Raw genomic sequence first — 18950 nt, forward strand, 5'->3', positions numbered from 1 at the left:
CCAAACCATGGTTTCCAACCTTCTTTCAATCCACGGTTTGGTGGTAGTTCCTAGTAAGTGCTAACCATGGATTCCCTGATGCAGGTATACTATTGAATGCAGTACATTATAAATGTGCAACTAGGGGGGGGGGGTCTTCACACAGAAGAAGAAAAATTGGTTTTTATACCCTGCTTTTCTCTATCCAAAGGAGTCACAAAGTGGCTTGCAATCATCTTCCCTTCCTCTCCCCAAAACAAACACCCTGTGAGATAGGTGGGGCTAGAGCAGAGGTAGTCAAACTGCGGTCCTCCAGATGTCCATGGACTACAATTCCCAGGAGCCCCTGCCAGCATTCGCTGGCAGGGGCTCCTGGGAATTGTAGTCCATGGACATCTGGAGGGCCGCAGTTTGACTACCCCTGGGCTAGAGAGTACAGAAAGGCTCTAACAGAACTGTGGCTGGCCCAAGGTCACCCAGCTGGCTGCCTGTGGAGGGGCAGGGAATCAAGCTTGGTGCTCCAGATCAGAGTACGCCCCTCTTGCCCACTACATGGAGCTGGCGGTCAACATGCAGGAGCACATCCCAGGTCCGTCGTCTGGAGACTCAGGCCAGGATGTCTGCTCTGAGGCAGTCATAGTGATCCTTTGTAAGTAGAGGACCAACTTTTGAAGCTACAGAGATTCAGTGCAATGGCTTTACCTTTCGGCTACGGATTGCCTTGGCAAATAGAAATCTTTCCCTGCAAGGTAGGCCGCTGCGGTTCCCCCTCCGAAATAGGATTTCCTCAGGCTAGACGCAATCTCATTCTTCACCAGCAGGGCCCCCAGGCCAGTGGGGAATCCAAACATCTTGTAGAATGACAGAGGCACAAAGTCTGCCCGGTGGGTGCTCAAGTCGAGCGGGGAAGTGCTCACGTAAGAGGCTGCATCCAAGAGCACAAACCATTTCCCCGGGACATCGATGGGGCGGAGCTTTCCCGATTTTATCTCTCCAATCCACGCGAGGGGATATTTTGTCCCTGAAAAATTGCTCTGGGCGGGATAGCAAAAGAGCAGAGGCGTCCGGCAGCTCCCCTCTTCAGCCGTCACCTCCCCTGCCCGGGACACTATCTCCGCAGGGCTCACGGGGACGGACGGCACATTCATTGCACCGGCAACGCGCCTCATGCCCACCACGGACGTGTGGCTGTCGGTGAGGTAGCAAAACCGGCTGCCAGGCTCCCCGGGGGATTCAGCGGCCCAAGGGAACACCTCGGCTACGAGCTTCAGCGCAGCCGTACTTCCAGAAGTGAAAATGGCCGTGTAGTCTTCCACCGTCGTGTTGAAATGCTGCAGTAGTCTGGGGAGCGAGAAGAGACACACGGCAACGTTTAATTCTATATTGTTACACTGAAACCTGCTACTAATTCCATACTAATTGTATAAACCTTTGGGATTTTAGGAGGGCTCAGTGGGCGGGGCACTTGCCTCATCCCCAGGGACTATAAACACAATCTCTATGAAGTCCCAGAGGACCTCAGGAGTGGAGCGGAAAACCTACACAGGAAAGGGGGAGGAGCTCACCAGAAGCTCAAGGTGGAGCCTGGAGAGCTTCCGGAAGGACCACTGGCTTCCAGGTGACAGAGTTCCATTCTACTGAGACCCCTTCTTTCCTCAAGCCTCATTTCCCCAGGCTCCCCCCTCCCCAAATCTCCAGGAATTTCCCAACCCTACATGAAGCCTAAAGCCAAGGATCAAGAATCCTTGGTCCTGCGTTGAGCAGGGGGTTGGACTAGATGGCCTGTATGGCCCCTTCCAACTCTATGATTCTATGATTCTATGGCCTGTATGGCCCCTTCCAACTCTATGATTCTATGAATCAGAAGCGCCTCTGAGAGCAAGAATCAAAGTGTACAGCTAAGAGTGACTGCCTGAGAGGGCAACCTTGAAATGCCCAAGGGCTTTCTGCAATCCCAGATTTCTTTATAACTTCACCAAGGTGACAGCATCTGATCTGCTTCCTTCCGGCCTCTGCAGCCTGGCCAGCTGCGCTCCTTGTTTGATGGCTCATGCAAACGCCTTAATGAGCCACACATTGAAAATCATCTTCCTTCCCCATCAGTCTCCAAGATGTTTGGCTGCTTGTCTCCAGCAATTATTGTGGCCCCAGTTCATCCTATCTGCATGCAACTCGCCGGCTACTTCTTGCAGCCCGGCCTTTCCAGACAGACTGTCCCGGCTCATCTGAGTTCAAAAGATGACCGGGGCCTCCCTATCTCCCCTAGGCCCAGCTGCCCATGCAACAAGGATGAGTTTGCCTTGGCAGGCTGGCACGCAGTACTGTTTTAGCTGAGACGGCAGAAATCTACATGCTATTGTTTTAATTAGCCTGTATAAAATGTTGCAATTATCCCTCTGAAGCCCAAGGAATTTTACTTCAAAATAGAAACACGTAAAAAAGAAGGTCCTTCCTGCAGTTTTTTAAAGATGACGTAACCATGCAGTAAGATTGAAACAAATTTCCTGCAAACTTTTTAACATTTACTTTCCTGCTACAAAAGTCTTTGCTGCGACTGAGATTTGCATAGCAGCTGAGCAATTAATGATTACTTTGTGTCATTTTTTGCCTCCTCTTGGCTTCCAAATGCCAAATATTAATTGGTCTGATCTCTTTAGGTCACATTTTGCTCCACGAGCAAGGAAAAGTTCATTTTACCATTTGGATTTGCTGAAAACCAATCACTAAAGCTAGAAATGCTTGTAGGCCCACCAAAGCATTTTCAAAAATGTGAAGTCTGCATGTTTCACAACTTGCAATACGGGCACATTTCCCTTTACACTAAGTATCTGCACTCGCTTTTCCGTCCGATCCTGGGGGTGGGGGTGGGTTACCTGCCATGAAGTCGCTTCTGACTTGTAGAAGCTCCTTGAATTAGTGCCCTCCAACACATCCTCCCTTTGACAACCGCACTGAGATCTAGCCAGCCAACTGAGGGCTCTGGCTGAGTCCATCCCTCTCCTGTTGGCTCTTCCTCTGCTCCCACCTAACATCGCTGTTTTTCCCAGTGCCCAAAGCACAATAGCCTCTGCTTCGTCTTCAAGGGAGAGGTGAAGCTAGATTTGACCTAGAACTCGCATCTTTGTCTTTTTGGTAGTCTGCAGTAGCTGGAAAACTCTGCTTTCACCACCTTTTAAATGAGTCAACTTTGAGCTTCTTGGTCTAACTTTCACGCTCGCACACAGTAAGGGGGGATAACTCTGGCATGCATTATCTTGATCCTGGTCACCAGTAGAAACACCTGAGAACCCCTTCACCCTGCTTAATGGCTGTCCTTCGCAGTCTCCATCCCCTTCTGATGCAGCCCCCCCCCTTCTGGTTGATGACAGAATCAAGGAACAGAAAAAACCTCCTTTTGCCCTCACTTTTTCTTCCTCTCCTCCCTCTGTTTTTTCTCCTCTGCATTGACAGCAACTCCTCAGGGGAGTTGTTTTTTGTTACTCTCTGAAATGTCACATGCAAGAATGGGGACCGTAACATTACATCCTGTTTCCAGAGGATTAACACTAGCTTTCTGATGCCTCACATCAATACAGGATTATGTTTCTATGCTAAACGCTCTATTAAACACATGCCAAATTGAATAACCTGACTCCAGCCCCTTGTCCAAAACCGCTATTACCATTTCCTTTTGCATTCTGGGTTTTTATGCAGTTCTCATTATCAGGACACAGAACGATCTTGGGCTGTGTAGTATGTATCTACACAGTACGGACAGCTACCCCGTAATGGATTTGGGCCTTGAACAAGAGTTGAGCCAACACAGTGCTTCTGAGAAATCAGGCACACAGCCGCTGGCTCCCTGTCTATTTTAGGCACTGGGGGGAAAACTTGAAGCAAAAAGGATACAAGGGGATAAAATGAGAAGTGCACCTCTTTGAATCATAGAATCACAGAGTTGGAAGGGATCTCATGGGTCATGTAGTCCAACCCCCTGCACTATGCAGGACACTCACAACCCTCTCGCTCATCCACTGTCACCTGACACCTCCTTTGCATACGTTCTGGCTTCGCAGTCCTTAATTTTTAAGTGTAATACATCATGTTTAATATATAAAGAAATATAAACTTTCTCTGACTTCACTTACTGACAAATTGTGTGGTGCAATATGAGGAACATATTCCCAGCAAGACATTTCTAAAATCATTCCCCCAATGCTTACAGAGAGCAAGGCAATCTGCTACCAGCAGAATGGAGGGAGGCAGCAGACCTGAGGTCCCAAATTTTGTGCCCGTGTAATTTAGACACAGTGACTGTCACGAAATGGCAGCCCCATCAGGTGGCCCCAGATGCAAAATGGCTGCTGCAGCTGCCCTTCAGATCCTTGTGCGATGGTGGCAGCTGCTGCCCAAGGAACATTTTTAAAAACCAGAAGCCTTGCTGGGAAATATCCCTCCATGAACTTTCTAAGACTACTTGGTAGACACCAGGAAAGGTGCTGGTGGGCACCATGGCGACCCCTCTGGTAGGCTGATAGAGAATCCTCTACATCCTTTAGGGGCAGTTTTGCTTCAGCGACCAAAATCTGTTCTTACAATATGCAGATGAGCATCAAATACGTGCACGCACTGGAAATCCAGCATGGTCGGAAACACAATGGGGATCTGTGCAGAAAAACTGCTAGTATCTTCTCCCAGATATGCGCCACCCTGTTTACTGTTCTGGCCTCGCAGGGGGGAATCATTTCGTTAGAGGAAAGGCACAGATGAATATCTGGAGACAACACTGCTAATTAGCCAAGAACCCAGACTCGTTACATTTCACATCTGCATGCCATCCTAACCTAGTCGTGACGCTCCGTCCACCTAAATGCAGGGTTTTCTTCTAGACATAATAGATGCAAACCAAGTAACCGTTTGCAACCCCTTGCTGGTCATTGTATTACATCCGAAGTACTAAACTTTGTGATTAAACCGCTGACTGCTTGGAGTGTCTGGAATTATGGGCTTTTATAATTAACCTTTGTGGTCTACATTAATGAGACTTTGTCCTCTTCGCATTCTGTTTAATGTTCTGTGTAATGTGAAAACTTAAATACTCCGGCATCAAAGGAGACGGCCCAATAAACCCTTGACCGTTTTCAAACCTCCTGCTCTCCCATGTCTACAGAGGGACTCCGACACCAAGCAATTTCACATGAAGAGCACAGGGTAGCTTTCTTTATTTTATTTTATCTGGAATAAATTTTGCTCTCGTCACAAAAAGGTGCTACAGTAAGGCTACGTTAGTAAGCATTACTCAAAGGACGTCTACTCCTTTCCTTTGCAGAATTTTTGTTTTGTTTTGTCTTTGTCTTTTGGCCACCAAGAACCTCCTGGGGATTTCAAGCCAAGAGATGTTCAGAGGTCGCTGCCTTCTGCCTGCTTCTGCAAAGTGACCCTGGACTTCCCCGGCGGACTTCCCACCCAAGGACTAAGCAGGGCTGACCCTGTTTAGCTTCCAAGGACTGACGAGACTGGGCTATTCTGGGCCATCCAGGTCAGAGCTGTCCTCACAGGGTGCAGGAACAACATCTTCTAAGGCAGGGGTAGTCAAACTGCCTGGAGGATCATTGTCCATGGGGTCGCGATGGGTCGGACACGACTTCGCACATAACAACAACAAGTCAAACTGCGGCCCTCCAGATGTCCATGGACTACAATTCCCAGGAGCCCCCTGCCAGCGTTTGCTGGCAGGGGGCTCCTGGGAATTGTAGTCCATGGACATCTGGAGGGCTGCAGTTTGACTACCCCTGTTCTAAGGCATGACCGGTTGGAGCTGTGCCTGTAGCCAGAGCAGGCTGATGGCAGAAGATGTCCTCTGGGCCACGGCAACCACCTCTGAACATCTCATGCCTTGAAAGTCCCACACGGTTGCCGTAAGCAGGCTGGGATTTGATGGCCCTTTCCAGCATTTGTCCAGCCATCCTGAAATGAAAACGGCATTAAAAAAAGAAAAGAGCTTACTGGCCTCCCTTTACAGAAAGGGTGAATAGCGTGCTAGTTGCCCTTTACATTAGGGCTCTGGTGAAACGCAAAGGAGATACAGCTGGCTACTAACAGTCCGTGCATTACTTAATCACTTCCATCAATGCTTAATTGCATTCCTAATTACTTGGCACAGGGCTAGTTCACAGGGTGGATGTTCTGATCTTTGGAGAACCTTGAGGCGCAGGAGTTTCAGGTCCATGCTGCTACCATTCTTTGCACCAGCTTCCCTGGGGTCACCAAGGTTACCTTTTAAGCTCTGGATTTCGCTGGGTAGGGCAGGGTCCCCAACTGTGGGTAACTCTAGAATCCTGACACATTGCGGTGGGTGCAGCCACAAAACGGCTGCCATAGGAGGCAGAGGCAAGCTTCCCTTCAGTCACACCATGAAGATCTTTGTGCTGTGGGGGCAGCTGCTGCCTTGAGAAATCTGCACAGCCAATCAATGCTCGATAAGAAGCCTTGCTGGGCAGAGGCCCCACCCACCTGACCCCACCCACTTTCTAAAAATGCTTGGAAGGCACCAGCAAAGGTGACGTGGCACCCACGGGCACTTAGCCAACATTCTCTGTGCTAATATATAATGATATATATTTCCTTTTTCCCCTTCCACCTTCATGAGCAGGCAGAGCTCTTTCACGTCACCTTCATCCTGGTCCTTTTACATGGAGATGCTGGGAATTGAACCGGGGCGCTTCCCCATGCCAAACAGATGCTCCACCACGGAGCTACCTAAAAAGGCATCATCCTGCCTTTGACATCCCACTGTTGGAGCGGGGACTAATTATCTACTTTACAATATATTCACAGCCTTTACTTTTTCAGTCTTTCTCATGACTAATGTTCCTTGGCATGACACTGGCATCGAGTACAAAATGAGATTGCGTATAAAATCAAAACAAAAATGCTTATTAAGTCTACACGCCCCCGTGGTCAACAGCACATGACACAGACATATCTGTACCTGTATCGGACATGTTCAATAGTGTCGTAAGTCAATTTGCTACTGATGCTCTGGCTGTGGGGGTTGCCTGAAAGGTGGAAGAGAGAGAAATTATTGATTCCCAAACTGACAACCCAAAAAGTTGTCCAAGAGATCAGTGGTCCCCAACCCCCAGTCCGGGGACCGGGACCGGTCTGTGGATCAGTCGGTACTGGGCCGTGGCTCCTTCTTGTCCTCCTCCCTAGCTGCTGCCTGGGAGCTGCCCTGCCACTCTGCCACCAGCTCACCTTTGGTGCTCTCAAGCTGCCACCAAGGCAGGGGATCCCCCTCAGCATGGAACTGCACAGCTGCTGCTGGCAGCGCCCCACAGCGGACAGCGGGAGGTCAGGGGCGCCGGTAGGAAAGCAAGCAGAGCAGGGGCTCAGGCAGTGACCACGTCCCACAGCAAAAGACTACCCCCCCTCGGGCCTCAGTAAAATTGTCAAGCATTGACCGGTCCCCAGTGATAAAAAGGTTGGGGACCACTGCAAGAGATGACCCATGAGATGACCCTTCAGAGGTCAGTTTGGTGCAGATGTGAGGTGAAACACAGAATTCACTGCTCCATTCAGAAGTCCCCAACAGCAGATTTTCAATGGGAGTCGTTAAGGCAAGCAAGCGAGGGGAGACTGCACAAAAAGACCCCCAAAAGGGCAGGACAGAATCAACTGCCGTTACAAAATGAATTTCTGGAAACCATCTCAGAAGCTAAATTCAAACGTAGCCACTGTTGGTGGATTTCGGCAGAGCACTCCGAAGGCAATTTCGGGGGGGAGCCATGTTGGTTAGCAACAGAACAGACCTGGAAGTGGGGCCGTAGCACTGGGACACACCCTACAAGGATAAGCCAGCAATGGCAAACCTCGTCTTGCCTTGAAAGCCCCACGAGACCTCCATGAATCAGCTGAGACTTAATAACAAGAAAAGAATTCTGAGGCAGCAAATAAAATGCGCAGTGCAGGAAGAAAGGGGCCACCCCTGCTTATTCCCTTATGTGTTTTTCTGCTTGCAAAGAGAGGGGTTTTTTGCAGACATCCTGCAAAATGCCATTCTTCTACCTGTGATCACAAGAGCTACAGTCCTTTCCGTCATCTCAATCCACCATGTTGTCAACCAAGTCTTTGATGGTAACTTCCCCTTCTGCAATTTGCAGCTGCCAATTTCTGTGCTTGAATAATTGGGGGGGGGGGATCTGTCAAAGCACCTGCTGCTATCCAAATAGGAAGGAGGGATTAGAAAACCACGAGAACCGGGGAACACTAGGAGCAGCGTCACCAACTGTTAAAGGACGGCCTCTGCTCGGAATTGGTTTCCAGTCAAGGCCTTAGGAAAACTACAAAAGAAAACAGTGGAATTCCCACCAACACAAAACAGAAGAGAGCTTTCCTTAGGTCGCTCAGTTTCTTCTTACCATAAATATTTGCATTGAGGTCGTCAGTGAAGGCTTTCAATAAACTCTCTGGGAAGAGTGTAGCCCCAGCATGATCAAGGTAAGTCATTCCTACAAGGCAACAGATAAAAACATTTAAATGCTACACTATGACAGCAGGAAACCTCAGAATTAAACTCATGACTCTGGAGGGATACAGAGACTGCGGGAGAAAAGTTGCTTTTTGAATAGCTCCTTCCTAATAGCATTCAGGCCACGTTGATAAAATGTCCAAAGTTCATGATAACATTCACACTCACTCTAGAGTAGGTACATTTGGCTGCTTTATTCTTGGAGCAGGAGATTAACTCTGTACTTGAGAAATCTGGTGCCACGTAACAATATGAACTTAAGGGCCACGGAATACGGAATACTTTCCAATATGGTCATTCTACACAGAATCCAAATGGAAGATAAAATTCACGCATGGAATCTCTCTCTGTATTGCAGCTTGAAACATTTAATGACGGAAACTAGGACACTAAAGCAGTTGCAATGTATGGCTGCGAAAGTTGGACCATAAGGAAGGCCGAGCGTCAAAGAATTGAGGCTTTTGAACTCTGGTGCTGGAGAAGACTCTTGCGAGTCCCTTGGACTGCAAGGCGAACAAACCGGTCAGTCCTAGAGGAGATCAACCCTGACTGCTCTTTAGAAGGCCAGATCCTGAAGATGAAACTCAAATACTTTGGCCACCTCATGAGAAGGAAGGACTCCCTGCAGAAGAGCCTAATGCTGGGAACGATCGAGGGCAAAAGAAGAAGGGGACGACAGAGAATGAGGTGGCTGGATGGAGTCACTGAAGCAGTCGGTGCAAACTTAAATGGACTCCGGGGAATGGTAGAGGACAGGAAGGCCTGGAGGATCATTGTCCATGGGGTCGCGATGGGTCGGATACGACTTCGCACATAACAACAACAAGGACACTAAAGATCTCATGGGCTTCTGGCCTGCCTGACCCACCAGAAAATGGGGGGTCCCCCCTTCCCAATTAACCATAGAAAAGGTGTGAGAAAAGAAAAGCTCTTTCGGGAAGCGGACGACTCTAGACACACCATTGCCCCTCATACTTTTTCTAATCTGAATGGGGTTCATAGCATCCAGGCCTCCCGTGTATCAGGCTGGGTCCCATCCTGCCTCTTTGACTGCTCCCAGGATCCTTTGAGGCCAGTAGAAGCCCTGAAGGAGTAGGGAAGGCTACTGGACATTTCAGTCAGCTACGCAGCTGTTTTTATACGTTGCTTTGGCAGCAGCTGCCACCACAACACAAGGATTTTCCCTGTGCCCCTGAAGTAAAGTTACGGCAATTGTTTTGTGACTGGCTCTGCCTCTTGCAGCAGCCATTTTGAAGCGGCCATTTTGTGGTTGCTTGGCCAAACACACCAAACACAGAATGGCAAAGGAGCCCGCAGGCTCGAAAGGGTTGAGGACCCCTTGTGTAAGTTATCCTGAGAGCTTGGAGTCAGGGTAGATAAAAATATACTCAGACACATTTGGGGCCATACCTATAAATAGGCGTTCAGTCCCATGAGAACATCACAACTCAGCAGAGAAGTGACATTTTCACTATTATTAGCTCACGCTACCATTACTGTGACTCAGTGTGAATTATTACAGGATGGAGCCACCGATCAATAACTTCCTTGAAAACACAGATGGGTAAGCCCTGGGTGCCTGGACAGGTTCCAGTCCAATCTACTGTTACTCCCTACTCCTGGGTAGTAGGCATTTCTTACATGATCATACAGCTAAATGAAACCTGAATCAAACCTTTGAAAAACTTCAGCAACACCTGCTGTTTGAACCCGTCCTTGGCAAATCCCTTGCAAAATATGCAAATGTTTGAAGAACCTTCTTTGCTTTCAGAACCCAAAGCCAAGACTGCAAAGCAGGGACACATAACTGAAACAGCTCCCTGGCCCCTGGATCAGGACCAAGCAGCCCACCACACTGGGAGGGTACAACCTCACCAGGCCCTGCCCCAGATCACCAACAGGCTCTCCTCGTGAGTTTCGGGTTTGGGGATGCTGCTGATTTGACCGAAGTCAAATGCTCCACTCCAGGTGGCCCAGACGAACTTGATCTCATCCAATCTTAGAAGCTATGCAGGGGTAGTCCTGGTCAGTCCTTGGATAGGAGACCACTAAGGAAGTTTGGGGTTGCTACGCAGAGGCAGGCAATGCAAAGCACCTCTGAATCTCCCCTGCCTTGAAAACCTCAGGGGTCCTTTGTTCAGCCACTGGATTCAAAACTGAGACAGCCCGGCAGCTTATTCTGCCAAAAGACCACAGGCCTTGGCAAGTCCTCTGACAATCACATCCCCAGGTACACCGGAGACGTACTCTAGACAAGCTGCTGTGAGAAAAACCACAGAACACACTCTCTTCTGAACACATTAAAAAGGGAGGTTCAGCCCAGACATAACAGGTTTCGCCGCTCATTCTGCAACGGCTGTGCCTGTTATCCAGCGTAGGTTTCAAATGCAACAAACAGCAGGGTTTAATTCAGGCCTCATCTTGTTAATACAAAGTAATGTTCTGCATGATATCCAAGTTCACAGACCAAGGTTTGCAGCTGGTGAACCAAAGGCAGAAACTGAGGGTTACAAAAACTATATTCTTGTGCAGTGTGTCACGTTAAATGGACAGGCCCCCTGTTAACAGCCACTGATCCAGGGGTAGTCAAACTGCGGCCCTCCAGATGTCCACGGACTACAATTCCCATGAACCCTTGCCAGCGTTCGCTCCTGGGAATTGTAGTCCATGAACATCTGGAAGGCCGCAGTTTCACTGCCCCTGCCTTTCTCCAGAGACCGCTGGAACCGAAGCACTGAGCAGATGGAACGGAAAGCAAACAAGCTTTGCTGTGCGTTGGGAAGCCGAAGTCATGCTTTAGTTTTTAAAGCCAGGAGAGGGCCTGCTGCCTATGGGGGTCAGATCTTCCCCAGAAATTCAGCCATAGATTTTTAGGCAATGGTGACATTATTACTGTGGAGCAGGGGTAGTCAAACTGCGGCCCTCCAGATGTCCATGGACTACAATTCCCAGGAGCCCCCTGCCAGCGAATGCTGGCAGGGGGCTCCTGGGAATTGTAGTCCATGGACATCTGGAGGGCCGCAGTTTGACTACCCCTGCTGTGGAGATTCAGGTGGGTGGGCATGTTGGTCTGAAGCAATGAACAGTTTGAGTCTAGCGGGACCTTTTAGCCCAACAAAGTGGAGTCCTGGGAATAAGCTTCCATGTACATGCTGCAATGTCCGCGTGACTATAATGTGTTAGCCATGTTAGAAGAGCCTTTAATAGCGGAAGAGTATACCCAAAAATAGCCTTGGAGAGAGTTTTCTGTGATTGTCTTTTCTTCAGGGTTCCTCCATCTTCTCAACCACCCTGCCTCAGTTAGACATTAATACAGCCACAGAGGCTCAACTGTAACCAAAGGTGCTGTAATAATTTTTCTTTTCCCAGCTGAGCCAAAACCAGTATTGTCCGATTTCCAGGCCTTCCTCCCTTCTGTCACCCCCTGCCTCGTTTCCACTTTCCTTGCTGCCGTGGCCCATCAACAGCAGGACTGTCTACTCAGACTCATCTCAAGCCGCAGTCCTTCCTGTTACCTCCAATCTAATCCTTAACGGGAGAAGCCGGGGATTGAACCTGGGACCTTCTACATCCCAAGTGATTGCTCTGTCTCTGAGCCACACCTCTCCCCAGGTCTTCTTCCCTTCCCTTAAGGGTGCTTAAACTGACTGCAGGGGTGCCTGCTGCTGTTCCAGAGACCTGAGAAGAGCCAGACTTCTTATTCTGAACATTTTTTCCCATTCTGCTCTCCTCACCTGACCCTCCATGTTGGGAATCTCAGAGACCCCTTAATGCCACAATGTCTGAACTGAGCCGCTGGCACAGGCACCCTTTCTCCCAAACTCTGGATCACGATCCTGTGCCCTCTCCTGCTGGGATCTAGTCCTTAAACCCCAAAAAGAGCAACATAAAATTAGTCAACGGTGGAAGCAGAAAGCCCACTGCAGCATCCCCCCCCCCGGACACAGACCCCCACCCCTGTCCTCCGAAACTGGCAATCCTCAACACTGGGGCCCCAATTCTGCCCGTACGGGGAGGACTTTGACTCACATGTCATGACAACTACTTCAAGCGACACTGATGTGTGTCCCCAGTTCTAATTCAGAAAAGACATGCCATGGGAATTTGGAGAAGCACCACAAAAGACTCTTCCTTGTCTAAAAAGGAGTTTGAGGCTGGCTCTTATTTTAACTACACTAAATTGAAGAGAAGAGAAGAAGAGAGAAGAAAAGGAGGAAGGATGAGGAAGAGGAAGAAGAGTTGGTTCTTATATGCCGCTTTTCTCTACCTGAAGGAGGCTCAAAGCGGCTTACAGTCACCTTCCCTTTCCTCTCCCCACCACAGACACCCTGTGAGGGAGGGAAGGCTGAGAGAGCCCTGATATTACTGAAGAAGAAGAAGAGTTGGTTCTTCTATGCCGCTTTTCTCTACCCGAAGGATCTCAAAGCAGCTTACAGTTGCCTTCCCATTCCTTTCCCCACAACAGACACCCTGTGGGGTGGGTGAGGCTGAGAGAGCCCTGATATCACTGCTTGGTCAGAACAGTTTTATCAGTGCCATGGCGAGCCCAAGGGCACCCAGCTGGCTGCATGTGGAGGAGTGCAGAATCAAACCCGGCATGCCAGATTAGAAGTCCGCACTCCTAATCATTACACCAAATTTGACAAAGGTTTGTTCCATTGTTTGTAAACAGGCAAAGTCCTCAGATTTCAACGGCACCATTTAAGTGTTGCAGTGAGATTACGCAAGTATGAATGGGCAGAAACCTTCCGATCCCAGCAAAGGAGGAAGCAGAACAGAAGGTGACACAAAACGCCACATGGAAAGCAAGTCTGGCAGCTGGAGAACAGCACGCCAGGCACTAACCAAGTATGCAAACAGACCTAATTTCTGCTCATGGTCTTCTGGCGCTCGCTAGGTTTGCATGCACAAGAGGCCTTTGGAGATTTCCCCCATGTGCTATTCTAGAAGATGCAAGAGCACGTAGTGCAAAAAGCAGAGCTCCCAATGTTGTTCTTTTCCATCAACCATTTCCTTTGAAGACCAGCATCCTTACATATCTAGGGGAACAGACTCTTCCACAGTAAACGGCTCCAGACAAGCAATTATCTACACTGGAATAAAGATGAGAGACCCAATATTTCATGTTATTTGGCAGCGAGAACATTTTCCTGTGTGACTAAATCATACACAATTTCAAGAGGCAGACAATGAGGTCAACTTTACAACCCTTTTTCTCTGGGATTCTAAGCAAAATTAAATATTTGATCTCACTCACAAGTTGTTTTATGCCACAGTGCAGAAGCCACTTTGCCCTTTTAACCTGGGCAGCAGGAGAATAATATAAGCTGCTTTGGTGGGTACAAATGAAGGAACATTAAAAAAAATCAGAGTCCAATCAGGCACCTTTAGGACCAAGAAAGATTTATTCAAGGCATGAACTTTCGAGTACTTGCACTTGAAAGCTCCCACCTTGAATAAACCTTTCTTGGTCTTAAAGGTGCCTGGTTGGACTCTGATTTTGTTGTGCTACTTCAGACCAACATGGTGACGTGACCCACTTGACTAAAACAAAATAGGGAGAGTTCGTCAAACTCTAAAGTCTCTGATATGAAGAGCAACACTGGCTGTGGGCTCAACCAGATAATGCAAAGCACCAGTGTGAGACTAATTCCCCCCCCCCCCCAAAAAAAAACACACAGCATGCTGTTCAAAGAAGTATTTCCAACGTTTAGACTGGAAGAAAAGCAGTGGGCATTTCCCGGCTGCGTCAGATGATGGGTTGTGGCTCAGTAAGAGAATTTTTGCACACAGGAGGTCCGGGGATCAGCCTCCAGTTAGAAGGACCATGTAGTAGGTGGTCTGAAGACCTCTAGGCTGAGACGAGAGTTTGATGGACCAGCAGTCTGCAGAAGTAGGCTGGACACTTTCCAAGCTGCATCTGGAGATCTCTCACTAAAACAATGGTGTCCTGCTGCTTGGGAGGGTGGGCTCTGTGCCGTGATACCCTGCTGAGGCGTCTTGCCTCGCCCAACCCTGGCCGCACAGGCTCTGCTCCCAAGACCTCCAGGGCTTTCCCAACCTGGAGCTGGCAGCTTCAGGTACATTCGAAAAGCTCCCTCAAGCAAGTATATTCAAAAGCTGAACCAGCAGTAACTATTCACAGCGCTGGTGCTTAAGGCAAACACGACTTGATGATATCAGCCATCCTTATTTATCCTCTTCTTCAAGCCTGGAAGCTGGTCTTTTTCCAGCTGAAACAGTTGCCGTGTCCGATAGCACCTGTGGAATCCTTTGGCTTCCGCCCCATGCAGACCAGCACACAGGATTCGACACGACAAACACCAGTCCAGGGGTAGTCAAACCGCGGCCCTCCAGATGTCCATGGACTACAATTCCCAGAAGCCCCTGCCAGCATTCGCTGGCAGGGGCTCCTGGGAATTGTAGTCCATGGACATCTGGAGGGGCGCAGTTTGACTACCCCTGCACCAGTCCAACGGCCACTCTAACCCAACTCTAATTTGCCGCTCGTAACCCAAGTCACAAGCCTGTCTCATGTTTCTCTGCTTCACTGCAGATCCCAGAAGCCTTCCCCAGCCTAACGCCCCGCCTCCTGACTCAGCAGGCAGGCAATGCGCACCCGGTGTGAACTTCAGGTCCGAGAGTCGCTGGCACGTAAACAGAGAAGGTAGTTCGGCAACCCTCAACTTGCAAACAAAAGTTCTAACTTGCCTCCTGCCACAGGTGAACACCTGCACCTTGCAAAAGCTTCCGGCAACTTTTCTCAGCTTCAAAACAGATTATTGTGAGGGTGTTGTTTTATCTCCATTCTTGCTAAGGAGGAGGCTGGGTTACAAGCACAGTCCAAATCCTAAGTTTCTTAACGGGGACAAGGAATAACTGGCTCCAGAGAACCACAAATGTAGGCCTTTTACCAAGACTAGCCCATTTCAAAGCGCAGTGTGTCCATTTCTGAATTATACAAGGGTTTTTCTCAGGATCATTCGTTCCATAGTTCAATCAGATTACGGCTTTCATTCATGCATTAGTGCTTAGTTCTTCTATCCCCTGCCTTTCTCCCCAACGGGGACTCAAAGCAGCTTAAGTTGTCCTCCTTTGCTTCATTTTATCCTCACAACCACCCAGTGAGGTAGGTTAGGCTAAGTGTATGTCTTTTCAAACAACCCAAGAGACGACTCTACACATGGACATCACCAGACGGTCAACACAGAAATCAGATTGACTATGTGCTCTGCAGCCAAAGATGGAAAGGTTCTATACAGTCAATAAAAACAAGACCAGGAGCGGATTGTGGTTCAGATCATGAGCTTCTTGTTGCAAAATTTAGGCTCAAATTGAAGAAAGTAGGGAAAAGCACTAGGCCACTCAGGTATGAACTAAATCATATCCCCGACGAATATACAGTAGAGGTGACAAATAGATTTAAGGAATTAGATCTGATAGACAGAGTGCCTGAAGAACTATGGACGGAGATTTGCAACACTGTACAAGAGGTAGCAACTATAACCATCCCAAAGAAAAAGAAATGCAAGAAAGCAAAAAGCCTATCTGAGGAAGCTTTACAAATAGCTAAGGAGAGAAGGGAAGTGAAAGGCAAGGGAGAAAGAGAAAGATTACACCCAATTGAATACAGAATTTCAGAGAAAAGCTAAAAGAGATAAGAATGCCTTCTTAAATGAACAGTGCAAACAAATAGAAAAAAACAATAGAATGAGGAGGATCAGAGATCTTTTCAAGAAAATTGGAGATATGAAGAGAACGTTTCATGCAAAAATGGGTATGATAAGGGACCAAAACGGTAGGGACCTCACAGAAGCAGAAGAGATTAAGCAAAGGTGGCAAAATTATACAGAACAACTATACAAGAGCGAGCTTAACATTCCTGATGACCACAATGGGGTAGTTACTGACCTGGAGCCAGACATCCTGGAATGTGAAGTCAAATGGGCCTTAAAAAGTCCGAGCAACCATAAAGCTAGTGGAGGTGACAACATTCCAGTTGAACTATTCAAAATCTTAAAAGACGATGCAGTAAATGTGCTACACTCAATATGCCAGCAAATTTGGAAAATTCAACAATGGCCACAGGATTGGAAAAGGTCAGTTTACATTCCAATCCCAAAGAAGGGCAACGCCAAAGAATGTTCAAACTACCGCACCATTGCACTCATTTCTCATGCTAGCAAAGTTATGCTCAAAATTTTACAAGCTAGGCTCCAGCAATATGTGGACCGAGAACTTCCAAAAGTACAGGCAGGATTTCGAAGAGGCAGAGAAACTAGAGATCAAACTGCCAACATACGCTGCATCATGGAGAAAGTTAGGGAGTTGCAGAAGAACATCTACTTCTACTTCATTGACTATGCTAAAGCCTTTGATTGTGTGGAGCACAACAAATTGTGGCAAGTTCTTAAAGAGATGGGAATACCAGAGCATCTTATTTGTCTCTTGAGAAACTTATATGCAGGTCAAGAAGCAACAGTGAGAACTGAACATGGAATCACTGATTGGTTCAAAATTGAGAAAGGAGTTGGGCAAGGCTGTATACTGTCACCTTGCCAATTTAACTTGTATGCGGAGCACATCATGAGAAAGGCGGGGTTAGATGAGTCACATATTGGGATCAAGATTGCAGGGAGAAATATCAACAACCTCAGAAATGCAGATTATACCACTCTAATGGCAGAAAGTGAAGAGGAACTAAAGAGCCTGTTGATGCGGGTGAAGGAGGAGAGTGCAAAAGTTGGCTTGAAACTCAACATCAAGAGAACAAAGATCATGGCATCCGGCCCTCTCAATTCCTGGCAAATAGATGGGGACGAAATGGAGATAGTGACAGATTTTATTTTCCTGGGCTCCAAGATCACTGCAGATGGGGACTGCAGCAAAGAAATTAAAAGACACTTCCTCCTGGGGAGTAAAGCTATGGCAAATCTAGACAGCATCCTAAATAGCAGAGACATTGCCCTGCCAACAAAAGTATGTTTAGTCAAGGCTATGGTATTCCCAGTTGCAATGTATGGCTGCGAAAGTTGGACCATAAGGAAGGCTGAGTGTCAAAGAATTGAGGCTTTTGGACTCTGGTGCTGGAGAAGACTCTTGCGAGTCCCTTGGACTGCAAGGCGAACAAACCGGTCAGTCCTAGAGGAGATCAGCCCTGGCTGCTCCTTAGAAGGCCAGATCCTGAAGATGAAACTCAAATACTTTGGCCACCTCATGAGAAGGGAGGACTCCCTGGAGAAGAGCCTAATGCTGGGAGCAATTGAGGGCAAAAGAAGAAGGGGACGACAGAGAATGAGGTGGCTGGATGGAGTCACTGAAGCAGTAGGTGCAAACTTAAATGGACTCCGGGGAATGGTAGAGGACAGGAAGGCCTGGAGGATCATTGTCCAGGGGGTCGCGATGGGTCGGACACGACTTCGCCCCTAACAACAACAATGTCTGGCCCAGGTCTAGCCAGCATCCATGGCACGAATGGGGTCTTCCTTGGTCCCAGTCTCTAACCGCGGCACCACCTGGCAGCCCATTCTCTGCACACTGACCCGGGAGAAATCCCCACCGACCATATCTCATATCTCATCTTCCAGCTGTAGGATTGCACTGCAATCCAAACGTGTGTCCTTGGAAGGGGGCTGCAGCGAGTGCAAAATGGGGCCAGATGGGGCCAGCGCCTGGGAACGTGTCCCGGATCCGGTGACCTCCTCCTCGTTAACATGTCTGATCTCCGGCGCAGGGCTGCGGGGGCGGCAGCGCCGCCGTTCGCCCTCCCTCTCCCCCTCCCGCTGGGCTCCCCCGCGCCTCGGCCGCCCGGCCGCCGTGCCGAGGAAGCGGGTGCTGGAGGCGCCGGAGCGCCGTCCACGTCCTTGAGGGCCGCTCTGGCTGCGGAGCTGAGCGCCGTCTGCGGCCCGGCGAGGGAGCGCCCGGGAGCCCCGCGGCCCATCCCGCCAGCTCTGCGCCTGGGCGTCCGGCGCGGTTACCTCGCAGGCGGGCGAAGTCGGAGCGGCGCAGCGCCCGCGGGCTGCCGGCCCCGCCGTAGGAGGCGCCCGGGGGCAGGTGGCTGCGGAAGGCCGCCAGGGAGAGCGCCTCTCGCCACGGCTCCATGGCGCACCTGGCCCCGCCGCCCACGCCGCCGCCGCACCCCAGCCCCGGGAGGCGGGCCCGGCCCAGGCGCAGGAGGCGGAGGAGGCGGAGGAGGAGGCGTCCCGGGAGCCGCACGGGCCTCCCTCCTGCCAGCTGCGGGCTCCGGCCCACCTGGAGGAGGAGGAGGAGGAGGAGGAGGCTCCGGCCCACGTGGGGCCCCTCGGGGCTGGCCCGGGGCACGGGGGCGACCCAGCAGCGCCGCTCTCCCGGTCTCGGCCCTTGCGCCGCCCGCTTGGCGAGGGAGGCCGAGGGTCGGGGCGCCCCGTCCGGCCTCCGTGGGCGAGGAAGGGGGAGAGGACGAGGAGGGCAGCGCGAGTGCGCT

The 18950-nt window shown here is 49.6% G+C and overlaps 1 protein-coding gene across 2 annotated transcripts in view; it reads right to left on the reverse strand.

Moving 5' to 3' along the window:
* Positions 1-18657, reverse strand: part of MOCOS (molybdenum cofactor sulfurase) — an 81242-nt gene extending 62585 nt beyond the window's left edge. Inside the window, exons 1-4 of one of the 2 annotated variants that reach the window (XM_077302892.1) lie at positions 18466-18657; positions 8379-8468; positions 6950-7016; positions 682-1320 (exon numbers count right to left, since the gene is read on the reverse strand). In XM_077302892.1, coding sequence (XP_077159007.1) covers positions 682-1320; positions 6950-7016; positions 8379-8468; positions 18466-18589 — 920 coding nt within the window. In that variant the 5' untranslated portion in view covers positions 18590-18657. Of the gene's footprint in view, positions 1-681; positions 1321-6949; positions 7017-8378; positions 8469-12222; positions 12243-18465 lie in introns of those variants that run through there. The other variant, XM_077302893.1, reaches the window with a different exon arrangement.
* Positions 18658-18950: the final 293 nt, after the last annotated feature.

The sequence above is a fragment of the Paroedura picta genome, chromosome 11 (genome assembly GCF_049243985.1).
Source record: "Paroedura picta isolate Pp20150507F chromosome 11, Ppicta_v3.0, whole genome shotgun sequence".
Lineage (NCBI taxonomy): Eukaryota > Metazoa > Chordata > Lepidosauria > Squamata > Gekkonidae > Paroedura > Paroedura picta.